The sequence below is a fragment of the Geotrypetes seraphini genome, chromosome 2, assembly GCF_902459505.1.
Source record: "Geotrypetes seraphini chromosome 2, aGeoSer1.1, whole genome shotgun sequence".
NCBI lineage: Eukaryota > Metazoa > Chordata > Amphibia > Gymnophiona > Dermophiidae > Geotrypetes > Geotrypetes seraphini.
The window spans coordinates 528,318,705-528,339,216 of NC_047085.1; the positions used below are offsets into that span (position 1 = coordinate 528,318,705).

Below are 20,512 nucleotides of genomic sequence, written 5' to 3' on the forward strand. Positions count from 1 at the left end.
GGTAGAAAACTGGAATGCTCATCCGGAGGCTGTAATAGGGGAAAGCACCCTTCAGGAATTCAAGAAAAGGTTGGATAAGTTCCTGTTTGAACAGAACATAAGCAGGTAAAGCTAGACTAAAATAGGGCAATGGTCTTTGACCTAAGGACCGCCTCGTGAGCGGACTGCTGAGAATGATGGATCACTGGTCTGACCCAGAAGTGGCAAATCTTATGTTCTTATGTTCTCCTCGCCCCTGAATAAGGAACCAGTTCCCCATTCGCATTCAACCCAAGACCTGTTTTCCTTTAATTAATTAATTAATCATTTTATTTTAAATGTATTTAACACAGTCCAAAAGACCTAAGCTGCTGAACGCGATCAATCAAATTTTAAATAAAACTTGAAACTTGAACCCAACTCAAACCAAAAGTAATTAAGCAAGAAATCAGTTCTCTTCACCCTCCCACTGGACTCATCTCCCATTCCCTTTTTACTTAACCACTGTGAGCAACCCAATTCTGGTGCTCCTTCCAAAACTCCTCATACACAATAAAAAGGCCATTTCCTCTTCCAAACCAAATTTGAGGAAGGGGTAAAGTCGGAGAGAGGAGCACACAGGTATTATGTTAGTCTAGTAGAGAATATCTTCAAAGCTGAGCATCAGGAATTCAAGAAGGGCGGGTGGCAGGGGAAGATTAGGCAGGACCAGATGAAGCCGCCCCTCCAGAAAATTCCTGATAGCACATCGGGTGAGGTGCTGCAGGGACCGAGGCTTCTGGGACAAGCAGAACAGAGACTGGTAAAAATCCAAGTGTTTCTGCAAAAAAGAAAGACAAGATAAGAAAAGGATGATGGGTGAGAAAAGAGAATATAATATGGCTATGGACTCTGAAGTCCATTGAATATGCCCTAGTTCATTCTCACTGCAATTAACTTCTGGATTCTCCCAGGCTTCTTTGCAACCGTGAATCATCTGCTCTTATTCTTGAATAATGTAACTGTGTTTGCCTCCACCACAGGCTCCAGATGGACATGCAATGGACCCATCAACTCTTCAGGGAGGAAATATTTTGTAATGCCATCCTGATGTCTCACCCCTCAGAGCCTCAGATCACGATCACTAGCTCTTCAACTGTCTTTGCTCTGTAAAAGGGTTTTTCCTTTAGCACAAAATCCTTTTGGGGATAGGGCAATGTCTAAAACTCTGCTGACTCTTTTCCTTTTCAGGGTGGTTTTTTAGGTCCTTAAGTCTCTTTTCATTGGCAGACCCTGTACCATTGGAGTAGTACTTCTCTGGACTTCATCTACACTAGGGAGACTCCCTGAAGATAGCAGTGATGTGTGTCTATGATACAGATTCAAGCATGTGACTGGAGAAAATACCATGGCTACTTAGGTCCTCACCTGAACAATTTCTGGGGGCACAACTTCTACCCAGCTCTCATTGATACGAAGACGGTCGTATGCATTGATTATGGCTTCAATTGTCCGTGGTGATGAGCCACAGTACTTCAGCACCTGGGAAGAGAGGATCAGAGCAGGTTTCACCTCTGATATGTGGCCTGACTGTGATAACCATGTCCTGAGCTTTGACCTAATCATGAAGATGTCATGATATAAGAATATCCTTATTGGGTCAGACCAATGGTCCATCAAGCCCAGTAGCCCGTTCTCACAGTGGCCAATCCTGGTCCCTAGTACCTGGCCAAAATCCAAAGAGTATAAACATTCCATATAGAATCTCAAAGAATAGCAAGATTCCAGAATTCCAGAGAGTAACAAGATTCTAGAACCCCAAAGAGTAGCAACATTCCATGCTATTGATCCAGGGCAAGCATTGGCTTCCCCCGTGTCTTTCTCAATAACAGACTATGGACTTTTCCTCCAGGATCCTAACCTTTGATCTACAAGTGACAGTCATTTCCTTCCATTTGTACAAGAGGCGGAGTTTCCTAATAGGTTAGTGTAGTGGCTTATGAACCTGAGAAACTGGGTTCAATTCCCACTCTGGGCAAGTCACTTAACCCTCCGTTGCTGCTCGTACAAAATGAGTACTTGTATACAAGATGTACTCCACTGCAGCTGTAGTTGTGGAGAGAGATACATGCGCTTCTAGCACCTCCTTGTGGCTGAACTGCCTTCTCCACACCAGAATGTTCCTGCTGTGTCCTGACCAGGGAGACTCCATCCTCAACAAGAGAAAATCCTCATCTTTTTGTATTAGCTCAACAAGAATGACAGCTGCCAGCTGTGTATTGTCGGAATACAGCCCTGCGTGTGTCTATTGTAGACAAAGTCTATTCATGTCGTGGTGCCTTGCTCCAGTTCTGAGGCTTTTTTCCACCACGACATGAATTGTTATAAATAGATATAGTAAGTTGACTTTACACATAAGGATAATGGTTTAGAGGAGTATTTTAGGTTTTCTAAAAATTTATACCACTGTTTGTGAGATTAGATATATTTGTGTATTATATGTTAAATTTATCAAATCCCAGCGCCAGTTACTTCAATTTCACAAGGCTTATACCGCTAACAACACCCTCAGTGGTGACTCATTTCATACAGGTACACCACCTGTAACTCGCTTGCATTCTTCATTGGTCAATATTATATTTATCTATAGAATTACTATTTCCTCTAGTTCGACCTTAGGCGACATGTTATCCTATAAGAGACAGGACTACAAGGTCCAATCCAAAATTTGGACATTGCCAATGAAACTATAGTATCATAATACAGGAGGTGGCCCTGGTGAAGTTGAATCAGCATTGGAACGCCGAGCAACCATGTTGCAGACAAAATAGCACCAAAATGTTTGGATTGGAAGTTAATTTGGACTTTTGTCATGATTTGATATCTTCGGATTCTGATATTTTTTTTCCTTTTATGTACTTAGACGAAACATGCATGTCGGTGGCAGTTATACTGGAAAGAAGATCATCTATAAGATAAGTGACATTTATTTATAAATTGATGAAGTTCTATATTATAAAGTTTAGTGAAGTTATCAATATGAGTTGAGTAACAAAATTATATAAAGAATTTTTTAAAAATCTCAAAAAAATTGAACTGATGAGGAAGACAAGTGGTGTATACTCGAATGGAGAAATCTTTGAGTACTGCTTCTGAGAGCTCTTAAAATGTTGTTTTTTTTAAACTTTAAAACATAATTTATAAAGGATACAATAATGGCTTAAATGAAAATACTAATCGACATGGTCCATTTTTATAGAGAGAGGTTGACTTGAAATTAGAATCTGGCTGAATAGTGTAGACATTTTGATCGTACTAATGAGGGCATTGATTGGCATGATCTGCTCTCAAGGACTCAGATTACAGCAAGATCTAACACAGACTGTGATTGAGAAAATATTATTTATATCATTCAGTGTCCCTGTTTGTTGTTATATATGGGACGATCTTTGTGCCCAGTGAAATTATGTTTAAATGAACACAAATTGAGAATTATAAATCAAGTACTTACCTCAACATTTGTCAATCATTGGGTACAAAGAAATCCATTGAATGCAGAAAATTTGATGAAGGTTGATTGACAAAACCAAAATAAACATAACATAATATAAAACTTTATTTCTGTCCTGCTATAACCTCATGGTTCTAAGCGGTAACCCCCAGAATGTTTAGAATGGCTCCACTGGATAGGTAATACCATTCAAAATAAGAATATCCTCTTTAAGCCTGCTAGGAGTCACAAAAAATAACTTAGTTTTCTGAGAATTAAGTTTTAACTTGAATTATTTTATCCAGTCCTCCACTATCTACATAATTGCATGATATAATTACTTTGTTTTGATGTCATCCGCATAACTAAACAGTTTAACTTCCAAACCAGTTAGTCTATTACTCAGAGGTGAGAAATAAATATTAAAAGTCAATAGAGAGAGGGGCGAGCCCTGGGGAACCCCATTCAAATGACAAGGGGTCACCTAGGCACACTTGGATTCTCTACAAGGAGAACTGTTCCAGTATTTGGTAATGGATCCCACACAGGATGTGGTCATACTGGACTTAGTGCTTATAAATGGGGAAAGTGTTTCTGATGGTACGGTTTAATATTAAGATGGGTATAGAGAGAACTCATTCAAAGCAAAGGTTCTAGAGTAGACTTTAAAACTTTGTTTGGATGGGGGATTATGTCAAGGAATTGTCTGGATGGGAATGTCTGGAAGGAATAGAAATGCTATGAGCAAAACTGAAAGGAGCGATTGTAAGAATGACAAACTTATCTGTGAGGCAAGTAAGTAAAAGTAAGAGGAAAAGAAGGCTGCTTTGGTTCTCCAAAGTAATAGCTGAGAAGGTAAGGAATAAGAGGTTAGCTTTCATAAACTACAAAAGATCGCAGATAGAGGAAGACAGGTAAAAATATCTGGAAAAGTTAAGAGAGGCTGGTTGAGTAGTCAGGAAAGCAAAGATGCAAATGGAAGAAAAAAATAGCTGACATGGTAAAATTAGGAGACAAGACATTTTTTTACATATATCAGTGATAGTAAGAAGTGCAAAAGTGGCATTTTGAGACTCAAAGGTGAATGGGAGGAATATGTAGAAGCTGATAAAGAAAAAGTTGAATTAATTAACAAATATTTCTGTTCTGTGTTCACTGCTGAAGCGCCAGGTGCAGGACCGCATAAGACAAATGTGAATAGGGATAGAGAAGTGGTAGACCCTGATTTTCAGAGGGTTGTGTTTATGAGGGGCTATCTAAATTAAAGGTAGACAAAGCAATGGGGCTGGATGGTGTACATCCGAGGGTGCTGAAGGAACTTAGGCAAGTTCTGGTAGCTCCGCTTACTGACCTTTTCAATGCTTCTCTAGAGTCACGAGTGGTACCACAGGACTGGAGAAGGGCGGATGTGGTCCCTCTCCACAAAAGTGGAAGTAAGGAAGAAATAGGGAATACAGGCCGGTACGTCTGACTTCTGTGGTAAGCAAATTAATGGAAACAATTTTAAAGAAAAGAATGGAGAAGTTTCTGGAGGGATAACCCCAAGAAATGATAAATGCTTTGGGCATTCTGTTCCATTGTTGATTTATTTTCCTTAATGATGTTTTAATTGTCTCGGCTCTGGTATTTCTTAAATGTAACTTCATTCTCCTGACTCTTTTGTTTAGTAGGAATGTTTTTCTTATTGCCTTAATTGCATTATAGATGTGATTATTTATTTGAAAAATCTAAAAAATTGAGAAATGCACATCAGAGGTTCAGCAGCCGGGGTAAGCGCCCAAGCTCAGTAAAAAATGGCATTTAAATGATGTTTTTAACTGAGTTTCAAGGTGCCCAAACAATTGTCGCCAGGGCCACATAACGCCATTGTGGGTGTGACTAACGCCAGAAGTGGTGTTTGGCAGCCTAAAGCACCTATGAAGACATGATTCACGTCCAAGGAAGTTGCCGGAAGTATAGGCCTGGAAAACCCTGGCCTATATTTCAAGCGCCTATCTTTTTCAGAGGTGCGATTCTATAACCGGTGCCATCAGTTGATTGACACGCAATTGGTGGCCACTTATAAGGTTAAAGAATCCAGGACTTAGGGGCTCATTCTCAAAGCACTTGGAGGCTCTGTGATGATGTGGAATTGTATTACAATAAAGCTTAAAGTTAAAAAAAAATAAAAAAAGGAAGAAAGAGTCCCATATCTCTAATAAAAAAAATGTTTTAAGCCTCTGACTGAGAAGTAGAAGGTTGGCAAGAGGCCGTTCACAGTCGTAGTTTCATGCCTGTTTCGCACATTACATGATTTCGGTATAGGGATAAGATTAAGTAATTGGTTTAAGGGCTTTTTCTCGCTAAGAATGTATTATGTGAAAATGAATCTTTTCAGAACGGTGGCGAACAGGGTGTGGAATCCTGTAAAGATCCCTATGATTTAATGTGTTTATGTCTTCTAGATTTGCTGTTATAGCTATGCAGACAAAATTACTATCTGTCTTCCCTTCGATGAAGCTAAGGAGGACATCAGGTATCTTGCCAGGTTAGTGTAAATTTGGTATTAACTTAAGCACACAAAGGTATTGATTACATTACATTAAGAACATAAGAACATAAAAATGGCTGCTATTGGGTCAGACTAGTGGTCCATCGTGCCCAGCATTCCGCTCACGGGGTGGCCCTTGGTCAAAGACCAGCGCCCTGAGAATAGTCCCACCTGCATACGTTCTGGTTCAGCAGGAACTTGTCTAACTTTGTCTTGAATCCCTGGAGGGTGTTTCCCCCTACGACAGACTCCAGAAGAGCATTCCAGTATTCTACCACTCTGAGTGAAGAAGAACTTCCTTACATTTGTATGGAATCTATCCCCTTTCAATTTTAGAGAGTGCCCTCTCGTTCTCCCTACCTTGGAGAGGGTGAACAACCTGTCCTTATCTACTAAGTCTATTCCCTTCGGTACCTTGAATGTTTCGATCATGTCCCCTCTCAGTCTCCTCTGTTCGAGGGAGAAAAGGCCCAGTTTCTCTAATCTGCCACTGTACGGCAACTCCTCCAGCCCCGTAATCATCTTAGTCGCTCTTCTCTGGACCCTTTCGAGTAGTACTGTGACCTTCTTCATGTATGGTGACCAGTGCTGGATGCAGTACTCCAGGTGAGGGTGCATCATGGCCCGGTACAGCGGCATGATAATCTTCTCTGATCTGTTTGTGATCCCCTCCTTTATCATTCCTAGCATTCTGTTCACCCTTTTTGCCGCTGCCGCACATTGCATGGACGGCTTCATCAACTTGTTGATCATAACTCCCAAGTCGTTTTCCTGGGAAGTCTCTCCAAGTACCGCCCTGGACATCCTGTATTCATGCATGAGATTTTTGTTACCTACGTGCATCACTTTACACTTATCCACGTTGAACCTCATCTGCCATGTTGATGCCCATTCCTCGAGCCTGATTATGTCACTTTGCAGAGCTTCGCAATCCCCCTGTGTCTTCACTACTCTGAATAATTTCGTATCGTCCGCAAATTTAATCACCTCACTCATCGTACCAATGTCTAGATCATTTATAAAGATGTTAAAGAGCACGGGTCCAAGCACCAAGCCCTGCGGCACCCCATTGGTGACGCTCTTCCAGTCCGAGTATTGTCCATTTACCCCCCACATTCTGTTTCTATTATGATTTCGCTGAGTTCTTGTGGGAAATAACCCTCTAGCAGTGATAAACTCATCACTACTAGAGGGTTATTTCCCACAAGAACTCAGCGAAATCATAATAACTCCGATATTAAAGGACCCTAAAGGAGCAATAGACCAACCATCCAATTACAGACCCATTGCCTCAATCCCATTGTACATCAAACTGATGGAAGGTCTCGTAGCCAAAACTTTAGCCTCTTACCTAGAGAATCACAACATATTCCACCCCACACAATCAGGATTTCAAGCCAAATACAGCACGGAGACACTTCTAGGAACACTTCTAGGAACTTAGCGGGGATTAGACGGTAACTCCAGTAATGGGGAAGCAAAGCCAGCTCTGGGCAGACTTCTACTGTACAGTCTGTGCCCTGATTTTAGCTAGACAGATGTGGATGGGCTGAAGTGGGGCTTTGATGATAGCTTCAATAGTTAGAGAGCAAGGCCAGGGCGGGGCAAACTTCTACTGCCTCTAACTCGAGCCCGCCTCTTTCTCTCCTCTATAAGCATATACCAGCTCCCTCACTGCAAACCCACCTCCCTGGTTTTGGAATACTGCGTCCATCACATGAAGAAGGACATAGTACTACTCAAAAGGGTTCAGAGAAGATCGACTAAAATGGTTAAGGGACTGGAGGAGTTACCCTACAGTTATAGATTAGAGAAACTGGGCCTCTTCTCCCTTGAAAAGAGGAGACTGAGGGGATATGATCGAAACATTCAAGGTACTGAAGGGGATAGACTTAGTAGATAAAGACAGGTTGTTCACCCTCTCCAAGGTAGGGAGAACGAGAGGGCACTCTCTCAAGTTGAAAGGAGATAGATTCCGTACAAACGTAAGGAAGTTCTTCATTACCCAGAGAGTGGTAGAAATCTGGAATGTTCTTCTGAAAGCTGTTATAAGGGAAAACACCCTCCAGGGATTCAAGACAAAATAGATAAAGACAGGTTGTTCACCCTCTCCAAGGTAGAGAGAACGAGAGGGCACTCTCTCAAGTTGAAAGGGGATAGATTCCGTACAAACGTAAGGAAGTTCTTCATCACCCAGAGAGTGGTGGAAAACTAGAATGCTCTTCTGGAGTCTCTTATAGGGGAAAACATCCTCAACGGATTCTAGACAAAGTTAGACAAGTTCCTGCTGAATCAAATGTATGCAGGTAAAGCTAGAACAGACATGAGCAGCTCCAGTCCTCGAAGGCAGGAGTCCGATCGGGTTTTCAGGATTTCCCCAATGAATATGCATGAGATCTATTTGCATGCACTGCTTTCAATGCATATTCATTGGGGAGGTCCTGAGAGCCTGATCGGATTCTCGAGGACCAGAGTTGCCCACCCCTTGGATAGATTCAGGGCACTGGTCTTAGACCTAAGGGCCGCCGCGGGAGCGGATTGCTGGGCATGACGGACCACTGGTCTGACCCAGCAGCGGTAATTCTTATGTTCTGAAATGTCAAGGTTCGTGCAGGTCTTTATCGACTGTTATCTACTAGGTTGCTGTAAGTTTTTATCCTCTGCCTTAACAAACAAGATATTTTGGACATCTTAGATATTGTTTTGAGCAAGACGATTTTAGATTAATAATGTCATCTTTGGTTTTAGCACAAATCAATTATTGCAATTTAATTTCTATGAGTTGTAATGCAGATATTCCTAGAAAAATACAATAGCAAGGCTTCTGTTTTCAGTATCTGGGTATGAAAGGGTTACACCGTTATGTTAGCCTGCATTGGTTGAGTGATTTTGGAATTGTATTCAAATGGTACTGTTGTGATTTTGATGTGGCCCCAGAATAAATGAGTATGGCGAGTCCTCCAAAACCTGCCGGACCCAACTGTTCAGCACCACTATAGCCCTTAGTCTGCAGGTGTCGCCTATATGTGGGTACAGTGGGATTTGGGTGGGTCTTGGTAGGCTCACAAGTGTAGTAGTTGGAGTGAGATATGGGCCCAGGTTCCCTCCTCTGGAGTCCAGGGCACTGACCTGCTTTGCTGCTCTCGTAGGACTGGCCATAACATCTGCAGCTGTAATACAGGCAGGTATGCAGTGTTTCATTCACATCTTTAGGGGGTGGGAAGGGGGTCATGCTTCCATTCCTCCAGTGGATATCTGGTCAGTTTTGGCACCTTTATTTATTTCTAAAATAGGTCTAGCCCCTGGACGTTTCCTAGAATGTTTGATTCTGGCAGAGAAACGTCCAAGTCATGAGCCCGCCCTAGTTCCACTCATACCATGCCTCTAACACGCCTCCTTGTGCTTTAGATGTTTTAACAAGAAAAACATCCATCTGGCACTTTATGCTACTTTTTGAACGTTTTTCTCTTAAGAAGGGTGATGAAAATGATAAATGGGATGGGACAACTTCTCTATGAGGAAAGGCTAAAGAGATTAAAGCTCTTCAGATTGGAGAAGACACGCTCAGGGGAGATATGGGAACAGGTAGACATGAATAGCTTGTTTACTCTTTTCCAGAAATACCACGACTAGGGGGCCACACACTGAAACTACTAAGTAGTAGAGTTAAAACAAACCAGAGAAAATATTTCTTTACTCAATATTTAACTAAACTCTGGATCTTGTTGCCAGTGAAAGTGGTGAAATCAGTTAACTTAACAGGGTTTAAAAAAGGTTTGGATTTGCGATTATTAAGACGAACTTGGAGAAATCCTAGAATAAGCAGCATGAAATCGGTTTTACAGCTGCTTCTGACTTGGATTGGCCACTGTTAGGAATAGGACACTGGGCTTGATGGACCGTCGCTCTATCTCAGATTGCGATGCTGATGTTTTTAAGTAGTTATGCAGTGCGGTATCTGATATTCATTCCATGCTATAACCTTTTAGTATTTCATGTTCTTTATCTCGGGTATGAATACCCCAGGCACTCCTCTGAGTAGGCCTTACCTTGGTTAAAGCCCCTGGCCAGATGCGCACGGAGTCGTGATTCAGAAGAGCTCGAACAATGACCTCTGGCTGATGCTCCAGCTTATAAGCCACCACCTGTAGTATGTTCTGCATGGCTGTGTTCCCGCTATAGTTCATTATGTTCACGTTGGCTCCATGTGCCAGAAGCAGCTCCACCACTTTAGGGTTGGCGTTCTTGCAGGCCAGGTGGAGCGGCCGCTGCTGATCCCGGTCTGAGGTGTGGACACTGGCACCGTTCTCGATGAGCTGTTTGCAGACGCTGTAGTAATGGTCGATGTCTTCTGGCCGGTGGGACTGGTTGCAGGCAGCATTGAGAGGCGTATGACCTTCATGGTTTGCCTTCTCCAAGGAGGCCCCGTAGCGCAGGAAGAGGTTTACGTGCTCCTCCAGACCCTGCCGCGCAGCTATATGAAGGGCCGTATCATCCTCCTCCTCCGTCTCAGCGTTGACATTAGCACCATTCTTTAACAGGAGCTTGGCACATCTGTAGCGGCAAATCAAAGGTAAAGTGTGTTAATTATCCTGAAATTCTCTCTCAGCCTCTCTTCGGCTGCCCTCTTGTTTCATTATGTCTCATCAATGTTTCCCTGATATTCCGTGTGCAGCATCAGCTAAGAAAGCAAATAGAAGGTTTGGAATTATTAGGACTGGAAAACAAAATTTAGACTATTGTAATGCTTTCGTATTACTTCATCGTGCGACCAAACCTCGAATACTGCATGCAGTTCTGGTTACCCTATCCAGGTGCCTTACTTTATATGTTTTTTCTAGAATAAGTGCCACCTTTCTGGGCAGAGTGGAAGGTCATGTTGGTCTTTCCCTGCCTTCATCTGCTGTATTACAACAAGGGGGATAGAGAGAGAGAGAGAGAGAGACTGCTGGGAACGATGAGGGTTTTGAGAGAGATTTTAATGAAAGAATAGACTCCACCTAAAAATAGATCTTACATTTAATTGAGCATCATGAAACCACCAATAATCATAATTGGCTTGAAAATAACCTCTTCATTAATGCTTGGGATCAGGGGGGTCTCATGGGGTGTGCATCTAGCTGTGGCGGGTCCCTTTCCTCGCACTATGAGTTCCAGAGGGAGTGGACTTGGACAGAGAGGCGTTTGTCTGCTCCTCTTGCATTTCTTGTGCACACAAGGTGAGATGGGTCCGAGAGTGCAATAAAAGATCAAATGATGCAGATTGATCAGAATTTCCCCCCAGTGCATTTTAATCTGGGAGGAAAAGTAACAGCCGTACAGAGCTGGAGAATTTGGCAGAGAACGTGCGAGTGGGGGACTCTGTCTGCTCTAACCTTAGGGTGGTGTCCCAGTGGCCTCCAAAATGCAGTTTTTGCCCTAATAAGTTTCAAGTTTATTAGGATTTTATATACCGCCTATCAAGGTTATCTAAGCGGTTTTTACAATCAGGTACTCAAGCATTTTCCCTCTCTGTCCCGGTGGGCTCACACTCTATCTAACGTACCTGGGGCTATGGAGGACTGAGTGACTTGCCCAGGGTCACAAGGAGCAGCGCGGGGTGTGAACCCACAACCCCAGGGTGCTGAGGCTGTAGATCCAACCACTGCGCCACACACTCCTGGATGGATGTGTAAATACATAGTAGAAGAGGGTTTTCATTTGGGAACAAAAGACTATCAGGTCAATATTTAAACTCTACAGAAGGATCTCTACTTAGAAAACGAAGGATGTAAATTAAAGAACTAAGGCAGGTATTGGATAAACTTGCACGGTCTGTGTCCCTTATATGGTGATTCGGTGTAGGACGAGCTGGGGTGGGCATCAATGGGAACTCCACTAATTTGGAACATGAGGATGTTACTGGCCAGAGCTCTTTGCATTTCACTTCCAGGCAAAAATTATCTTACTTAGAGCTTCCTTCCAAAACTCCCCCCCCCCAACTCCCCCCTCTCTACCTCGCCTTCCCAGTCTGATGCAATTCCTGCTGACATGTCCTGGAACCACTTTGAAACCCCCAATTGGTTCCAATTCCTCGGACTCTACAACAAATATGCCAACTCCTATTGCCGCCTTGACACCTGTCCGCTCATCATCATGAAAGCAACCACCTCTCCCTTCAAAATCCTGCTTTACGACTGGATCGCTCAACAACTGACCAAGGGCAAGTTCCCAACCGAACTTGGCCACATCCTCATCCAACCCATTGTGAAGACCCACAAAGACCCCATCTCCTCAACCTCCAACTACAGACCAGTTGCCAACATTCCCTTCTTTACCAAATTGATGGAAGAACTGATCAATATGGCATTGACAAGCTATCTAGATAAATTCTCATTACTACATGAATATCAATCAGGATTTTGTTCACACCACAGCACCGAAACCACCTTAGCCTCCACTGTGGCTCACATTTCACACATCCTCAGCTCAAGGAACCAGGCACTGATTCTACAATTCGACCTGAGCAGTGCCTTTGATCTGGTGGACCACGATATACTTCTCAACTGTCTGGATGCCTTAGGTATTTTGGGCCAAGTACTAAACTGGTTCAAAGGCTTCCTAAAAAACTGCTCTTACCAAGTCTTCAGTGAACAAGTCTACTCACAATCATGGAACAGTCCCTGTGGCGTTCCCCAAGGCTCCCCTCTTCCCACCTCCCTTCAATGTATACATGTCCTCCCTAGGCCAAGAACTGTCAAAACTGAACCTTAAAGCCTACATCTAGGCGGATCACATCACTATCGTCATCTCAATTATTATTATTACCATGTCAACAGAAACCAGACTCCTCATCTCATCAGTCATTGACAAGGTAACACTCTGGACAAAAAGCTTCAAACTCAAACTAAACCCAGGAAAAAAACAAATTCTTTATGGCCACCTCAACAAAAATACTCATTGACTCTTCAATCAACCTTAATGGAAAAATCTTCCCAATTGATCCTACCATAGAAATCTTAGGTTTCACCCTTGACCAACAACTAACACTTGAAGCCCACACCAATATCTTAATTGAAAAATGCTTCAATCTTCTAAGGAAACTACGCACGCTAAAACCCTACTTTGACTTCACATTGTTCAGATTATTAGTACAATCATTAATCTTCAGCTCATTGGATTACTGCAACATAATCTACCTTGGATCCCACAAAAAAACTTTAAAAGACTGAGAATGATCCAAAATATGGCAGTACAGTTGATCTTTGAACTGAAAAAATCAGACCACATCACACCATATTTTAAAAAACTCCATTGACTACCAATTGAGGCTAGAATTATCTTCAAACTTGGGTGCCTATGTTACAAGACACTCTTCGGCACTTCACCCACCTATCTTCTGAGATACTTTGCCCTCTCTTGCAGACCATTACTATTCGCTTTCCCAAATCCCAAGGGATGCCAATTCAAAAGATTCCTCGATAGGACACTATCCTTCCAAGCAGGCATCTGGAACAACACCCTAAGTAACCTCCTCCTGAATTCCCCGACATACCAATCTTTCAGAAAAGCAACGAAAACCCACCTATTCGACAAATTCGTTTGAACTCCCTACCTTCCAAAAATCTGACTAACTTTTCTCCTCCTCCCCACTTACTTCCCCCCCCCAATCTATGCTGTCATAGCCTGATACTCATGTACTAGCTGCAAACCCATACATATAACTCTACCTGCACCTTGACGGGATATAAATAAAGATAACGGGATGATTGGATAGGCTGGAGTGACCTTGGACGGCAACCCCAGCATTTGGAACCTAGGACAAGACCAGACTTTACAGTCTATGGCCCAGAAATATCAAAGAAGAGAAGTTAATCTAATCATGTATTTTTTAAATGGGTATCACTTATGGGCAGACTGGATGGACCATTCAGGTCTTTAGCTGCCGTCATTTACTATGTTACAGTCAGCTTTTTTCCCCCCCAAACACCGGCTGAAGTGTTTAAACATCCATCTGAATCTTAAGAATCAATGCTGAATATCTGGGGGGTATCACTGGATGACTATTTTGATAATGTAGGAGAATTTCACTAAATATTAGGGCCATCCAGTGATCTGCTGCTCTGACCCCTGCGCTGTGCCCTGCTGGCCACATAACTCCAGGGTAATCTGCCATTTCATCTCGGCAGCATTAGCTGGGTAATTCCTGCCTGAAAGTGGGAGCAGCTGATGGGACAAACTTTAAAATATCGGCCTGTCCCCCCACCCTGTGTCTGCTTCACAGCCCTTTTCTGCCCGGGGTGTGGGTCCCACTTCCTGCTCTCTGCCTGTCCTTCCCACCTGAGACTCACTGGATGGAGCTGGGGCTTTTACAGTAGTGCAGGGGGCAGTAGCCATCTTCAGACACCGCATTAGGGTTTGCCCCATAGGACAGAAGTAAGCGGACACTCTCGGTGCAGCTGTTCTCACAAGCTTCGTGCAAAGGGGTCTGTCCACCAGGAGCGAAATCCACATCTGCCCCCCTTGAAAGCAGGTATCTGAGGCATTCTGTGTAGCCACGGCTAGCAGTGATGTGAAGAGGTGTCGTCAGTTCCTGCTCATATGTTAGAGACCAAAGTCCTGAGAAAAACAGAGAGGAAAGCGATAAGGACTGGCCCTGGGGACAGTACCAGCCCTCATGCTAATGACTCCCCCCCCCCCATTCCCTTCCTGTATAACCAACCCTCCCAATAGTTTGACTCTCCTAATAACTCAAGGATCAGGAGCTAGCCCCAAATTCCTTATACCTGTGACCTTCTCTTTTAACCAAAGGGTCAGTGACATTTCATTCCCTTCTTTTTATAAGCCAAGGGTGAGAGACCAGTTTCTGTCCTATTGCAATTCTCTGTGATCTTCCCCCTCCCTTAATTTCTTTGAAATGTAGCATTGAGTGACCCACCCTAGAATTTCTACCACAGGCCTCCACCACTTGCCCTAATCCCATATTCGATAGGTCAGTGTCCTGCCCTCATCCCTATTACCCAGGGGATAGGACCCCCTCCTCTTCTTCCATACTCCATGTTCCTCATCTTTCTTATTCTCCCCTATTCCTGACTACAACAAATTCAACACAGATCTTAAATCTTTCTTCTTTAAGGACACTTCTGTTTGCATATAAGCCTTCTCCCCCCCCCCCCCACGACAGATCAAAAAACCACCTACCCCTCCCTGTTACTGACCCTCTCTATCTTATCTTTCCTATCAATTATAAGAACATAAGAAGTGCCATATTGGGACAGAGCAAAGGTCCATCAAGCCCAGTCTCCTGTTTCCAACAGTGGCCAACCCAGGTCCCAAATACCAGACAGAAACCCAAAGAGTAGCAACATTCCAGAGCTGAGATTGTGATATCATAATGTTTCATTCCAGCAATGCCTAAGAGTCAAACTCAGCAGTGATGTCACAATGTCCTATGCTTGGCTCACATCCACTATAATAAAACCCTTAGCGTGCATGCACACTTCAATCTTCGTGATCCCTGCATCCATGATAGGTGCTTCCGTGCCACACATGTGCAGTAGAAGGAGCTAGCAGTGGTTTCCCCATCGCCCTCCCTCGGCGACGCTGGCTCCTTCTACTGCGCATGCGGAGGCACCGTAAACACGGACACACGGAGACGGCAACCACGGCGGCGCCTCCCCGTCCCGCCATCACTCTGTCTAACACAGCGGTCTGAAACTCGCGGCCCCCCAGGTACTAATCTGCGGCCCACGGTCTGGCTTGCTCCCTTACTGAAGTTATTCTTCAATCTGTTGCCAAAGTTATTTTGAGTTCAAAGCCGCCACTGCGGCTCCTCTCATAAGCTGCACCTGCGTCAGAAGCCTGTCTAATGTCACATCAGAGAGAAGGCTTCCGACGCAGACGTGGAGCATGAGAGGAGCCGCAGCAGCAGCTTTGAACTAAAAAATAACTTCAGCAAGGGAGCCGATCAGAAACGACGAAGAGAAATGCTGCTAACCTGCTGCACAGGGAAGGGGGGTGGGAAAATGCTGCTGCTGCAGCACAGGGAAGTGTGGGGGGGAAGGAATGCTGCTGCTGCACAGGGAAGTGGGAGGGGAAATGCTGCTGTGCACAGGGAAGTGGGGGAGGGGAAATGCTGCTGCTACTGCACAGGGAAGTAGGGGCTGGAAATGCTGCTCCTGCTGCACAGGGAAGTGGAGGGAATGCTGCTGTTACACAGGGAAGTGGGTGGGAGTAATGATGCTGCTGCTGCACAGGGAAGTGGGGGAAATGCTGCTGCTGCACAGGGAAGTGTGGGGGAATGCTGCTGCTGCTGCACAGGGAAGTGGGGGGGGTTAATGCTGATGCTGCACAGGGAAGTGGGAGGGAATGCTGATGCTGCTGCACAGGGAAATGGGGAAAATGCTGCTTCTGCTGCATAGGGAAGTGGAGGTGGGGAAATGCTGTTGCTGCTGCACATGGAAGTGGAGTGGGAGGGAATGCTGCTGCTGCACAGGGAAGTGGAGGGGGAGGGAATGCTGCTGCTGCACAGGGAAAGGTGGGAGGGAAATGCTGCTGCTGCTGCACAGGGAAGCGGGGGGGGGAAAGGGGATCAGGGAGCAATCTTGGTGTGCTTTGGGGGGGGAGACAGAAGGGGGCCATGGAGAGAGACAGAAAGACAGGTAGGCAGCGCACGAGAATGAAAGACAGACACACAGAAAGACAGTGGGCAAGGAGAGAGACAGAAAGAATGACAGACAGCGGGAGGGAGAGAGATAGAAAGAAAGATAGACAGCGGGAGGGAGAGAGACAGAAAGAAAGGAAGAAAGAGACAGGGGCAGGGAAAGACACAGAAAGAAAGACAGACATATATTCTAGCACCCATTAATGTAAGAGGCTTAAACACTAGTAAGAATATAAGAGTTGTCATACTGAGACAGACTGAAGGTCCATCAAGCCCAGTATCCTGTTTCCAACCCAGTGGCCAACCCAGGTCCTAAGCACCTAGCTAGATCCCAAGTAGCAAAACAGATTCTATGCGGCTTATCCTAGGAATAAGCAGTGGATTTCCCCAAAACCATCTCAATAATGGCCTATGGACTTCTCTTTTAGGAAATTATCCAACCCTTTTTTAAACCCTGCTAAGCTAACTGATTATACCACATTCTCCGGCAACAAATTCCAGAGTTTAGTTACACATTGGGTGAAAAAATATTTTCTCCGGTTTGTTTTAAATCTACTACTTAGTAGTTCATCACATGCCTCCTAATCCTAGTATTTTTGGAAAGAGTGAACAAGTGATTCACATCTACTCTGTCCACTCCACTCAGTATTATTGTAGATCCATTTCCTCCGACCCATTACTATGCACCCTCTTCTTGATTTCCTTTCCTCGCTCTCTTATTCATTTTAGGATTGTAAGCCGCACAGATATATCACTTGATGAGCGGGAGAACACCTGTCTAATAAATTTGGAACCTTTTTATTTCCTCTGCTCCCCCAGCTGTACTCCTTCCCTCCCTCTCCTGGACCCTCTTGTACTCAGCCATCTGGTGTTGAAACGGTAATTTTTCCACTCCTCCAGATCGCTGGTATCAAACACAGTGTTAGGATGCAGGGAGCTCTGGGGGTCGCTGGTGATTCGGGTGACTATCTTCACGTCCCCTTGCAGCAGGGCCTGCCAGTACTCCTGTGCTAGCCCCTCCGCCTTCCTAGTCTCTATTGCTCCTGTGTACATGACTGCGGTCTCCCTGCGCTGATGAGCCCAGAGCTTCTGGGCTAGTGGCTTCTCCCATAGGGCTAATGTCTCTTCTCTCAGCAAGATCTGGCTTCTGTCTGTGCCTGCTCAGAAGTTCACTTCAAACCTCAGGTTCAGTCTATTTCTGGGAGATCATGTGCTTGCATTGGCTGGCTTTACAGAAACTCTTTACAGATACTTAGCAAGAGGGCTGTTAGCTGATGGGAGCTGGAGAAAGCGTGGATACATACAGGAACACGCACGCCTGTGTTAAAGGGTGTTAATGAATGCTGGGAGTTAAGAGGTTAATGTGATCTCAGAGCCAAGACCTAGAGGTTGAGGGATTCAAAGAAGGCAGAGGGCAGCAGTTGCAAGATGACTGTAAATGGGAGACAAAAGGTTAAAGGAGAGACAGTTCTCCCATGGGAGCTCACAATTTATTCAGGGACTCAAACCTTTTCCCCTGTATGTACCTGGGGTAATTGGGGGATTAAGTGATTGGCCCAGTGTCACAAGGAGCAACTGTTTTAATCTGTTTTGCTCTTATGGGATCTTGCTAGGTATTTGGGACCTGGGTTGGCCACTGTTGGAAAAAGGATACTGGGTTTGATGAATAATGAAGCCATTGTAACATCACTGATGAGACTGGCTGTTAGGCATTGGTGGAATAAGGCATTATGATATCATAATCTCAGCTCTGAAGTGTTGCTACTCTTTGGGTTTCTGCCAGGTACGTGGGACCTGGGTTGGCCACTGTTGGAACCAGGATTCTGGGCTTGATGGACCTTCAGTCTGTCCTAGTATGGCAGCTCTTATGTAATAATGAAGCCATTGTAACATCACTGATGAGACTGGCTGTTAGGCATTGGTGGAATAAGGCATTATGATATCATAATCTCAGCTCTGAAGTGTTGCTACTCTTTGGGTTTCTGCCAGGTACGTGGGACCTGGGTTGGCCACTGTTGGAACCAGGATTCTGGGCTTGATGGACCTTCAGTCTGTCCTAGTATGGCAAATCTTATGTGAGCCAAGTATAGGATAATGAAGTCATTGTGAAATCACTGATGAGGTTGGCTCTTTTTGGTGGAATGAGGCATTATGACTTTACAATCTCAGTTCTGGAATGTTGCTACTCTTTGGGTTTCTCTCTGGTACTTGGAAACAGGACCTGGGCTTGATGGACCTTCGGTCTGTCCTAGTATGGCAAATCTTATGTTCTTATGTGGGAGGTGCAAGGATAGAGGTGTGTTTGCACTGTCATCTTCCTATTCTGTTGCACCAGAGCAATGAGACAGTGTTCTCTTTCAAAGTCCTCATTTCATTAGTCCTACCTCAGCCTTCTCAGAGTAGGGAAAGGAATAAAAGTTTCCTTGTGTCCCTCTTGGGGGATATGAGTTCCCCTGGTTTTACCTTGCTTCTTGCTGATCCAGCGCATCTCCTCTCCTCGTGATTCAATCACTAGATTGATGGCTGCATGCTTGGTGAAATGCCGCTGGAGACGTTCCAGGTCACCAGTGAAGAGGGCATTGTGGATGAGCATGTCTCGGCACACCATCGGTGTCACACTGCAGCTCTGCGTCTTGTTCTCTCTTCCTAATGCCCTCATCTCAGGCATGTACCCTGGGACTGTAGTCTTGCCATGACTCAAGATCCGGGACCTCTCTAGATGCTCTGCTTCCAAACGAAAAGAGCGCAGAGCCAAAGAAGAGAAGGGAAACGTGTTTCCATACATGACAAGTTACTTCACTTTCTCTAAATTAGGGCTGGGCAACATAGGCTTCTCCAGAGCATCAAAAGGCAGCTCTCAGCAGGGATCAGTTCTCTTCCAGATGTTATTGTACTTGGATCAGAGGTCTCAGCTCTCTCCCTGATGTCTAGGGTCTTGGATTGATATGTTCATAGCATTCTGGGATTAAAGTTCTTGCCTTTCTTTTGGGTGTCCCTTGCTTTGCTTCATTGGATGGGTCATCCTTTATTTCTTTTGTAACTCGGTGTAACAAAAGTCTTTCTTCTGGTTGTCACTGACTTTCTAGTTGCTCTTCTAGGTATCTCTGTTTCTTTTCTGGGTGCTGAGGATGGGCTGCAGACTTTTGATATCTGTTGGATGTCTCTATGCCTTCTTTAGTTGCCCTAGATTGGCTGTAGTTTCTTTAATGGGTGTCTCTGCTCCTCCTCTAGTTGCTCCGCAGTCTCGCTGTTGGGTGTCTCTGCTCCACCTCTAGTTGTTCTGCAGTCTCTCTGTTGGGTGTCTCTGCTCCTCCTCTAGTTGCTCTGCAGTCTCTCTGTTGGGTGTCTCTGCTCCTTTTCTAGTTGTTCTGCAATCTCTCTGTTGGGTGTCTCTGCTGCTCCTCCAGTTGCTCCGCAATCTCTCTGTTGGGTGTCTCTGCTCCTCTTGTAGTTGCTCCGCAGTCTCTCTGCTGGGTGTCTCTGCTCCTCCCGTAGTTGCTCCGCAATCTCTCTGCTGGGTGTCTCTGCTCCTCCCGTAGTTGCTCCGCAGTCTCTCTGCTGGGTGTCTCTGCTCCTCCTCTAGTTGCTCGGGGTGTGCCGCAGTCTCTTCTGCCCTTGCCTGGATCTATTTATAAAGCTCCTCTGACAGAGGCATTTTGTTTATCAAGGCCAGGCCTGAGGCTGTGAAGTGCAGGAGCGATAGAGACGGGCTGGGAAAATATTAGGTTACAGGATTTCTGGTAGGCAAATCTGGAATGCTTTTTGCTGGGGGAAATGCTGCTACTCAGTTTCAGAGCCTTTGAGGGTCCTAAGCTCTTCTCTCTGTTTAATATTGTGAGCGTAACATGTGGAATATTCTGAATCTACCCAATCTGTGCAAAATGTCTCTGCA

General features: G+C 44.7%; 1 protein-coding gene across 2 annotated transcripts; it reads right to left on the minus strand.

Annotated features, from left to right (window-relative positions):
* Positions 1 to 215: 215 nt before the first annotated feature.
* ASB10 (ankyrin repeat and SOCS box containing 10) lies at positions 216 to 20,203 on the minus strand. Of its 2 annotated transcripts, none has more exons than XM_033932748.1 (5): positions 19,084 to 20,203; positions 14,309 to 14,576; positions 10,028 to 10,532; positions 1,387 to 1,500; positions 216 to 799 (listed from the first exon to the last, which is right to left on the minus strand). In XM_033932748.1, exons 1-5 carry the CDS (start codon positions 19,403 to 19,405, stop codon positions 614 to 616), a joined length of 1,395 nt encoding a protein of 464 aa, XP_033788639.1. In that variant the 5' UTR covers positions 19,406 to 20,203; the 3' UTR covers positions 216 to 613. The 2 variants fall into 2 exon arrangements, with proteins under 2 accessions (XP_033788639.1, XP_033788640.1); XM_033932749.1 differs by lacking the exon at positions 19,084 to 20,203 and adding an exon at positions 17,478 to 17,771 and having other exon boundaries at positions 223 to 799.
* Positions 20,204 to 20,512: the final 309 nt, after the last annotated feature.

What these genes read in the sequence shown, in the direction of transcription:
- ASB10 (XM_033932748.1), bottom strand. Translation starts at nt 19,405, where the DNA reads ATGTATGGAAACACGTTTCCCTTCTCTTCTTTGGCTCTGCGCTCTTTT. An exon ending in CTGGATCAGCAAGAAGCAAG is followed by an intron (nt 14,577 to 19,083) that starts GTAAAACCAGGG and finishes TGTTTTTCTCAG; the next exon opens with GACTTTGGTCTCTAACATAT. An exon ending in GGCCAGGGGCTTTAACCAAG is followed by an intron (nt 1,501 to 10,027) that starts GTAAGGCCTACT and finishes CTCTCTTCCCAG; the next exon opens with GTGCTGAAGTACTGTGGCTC.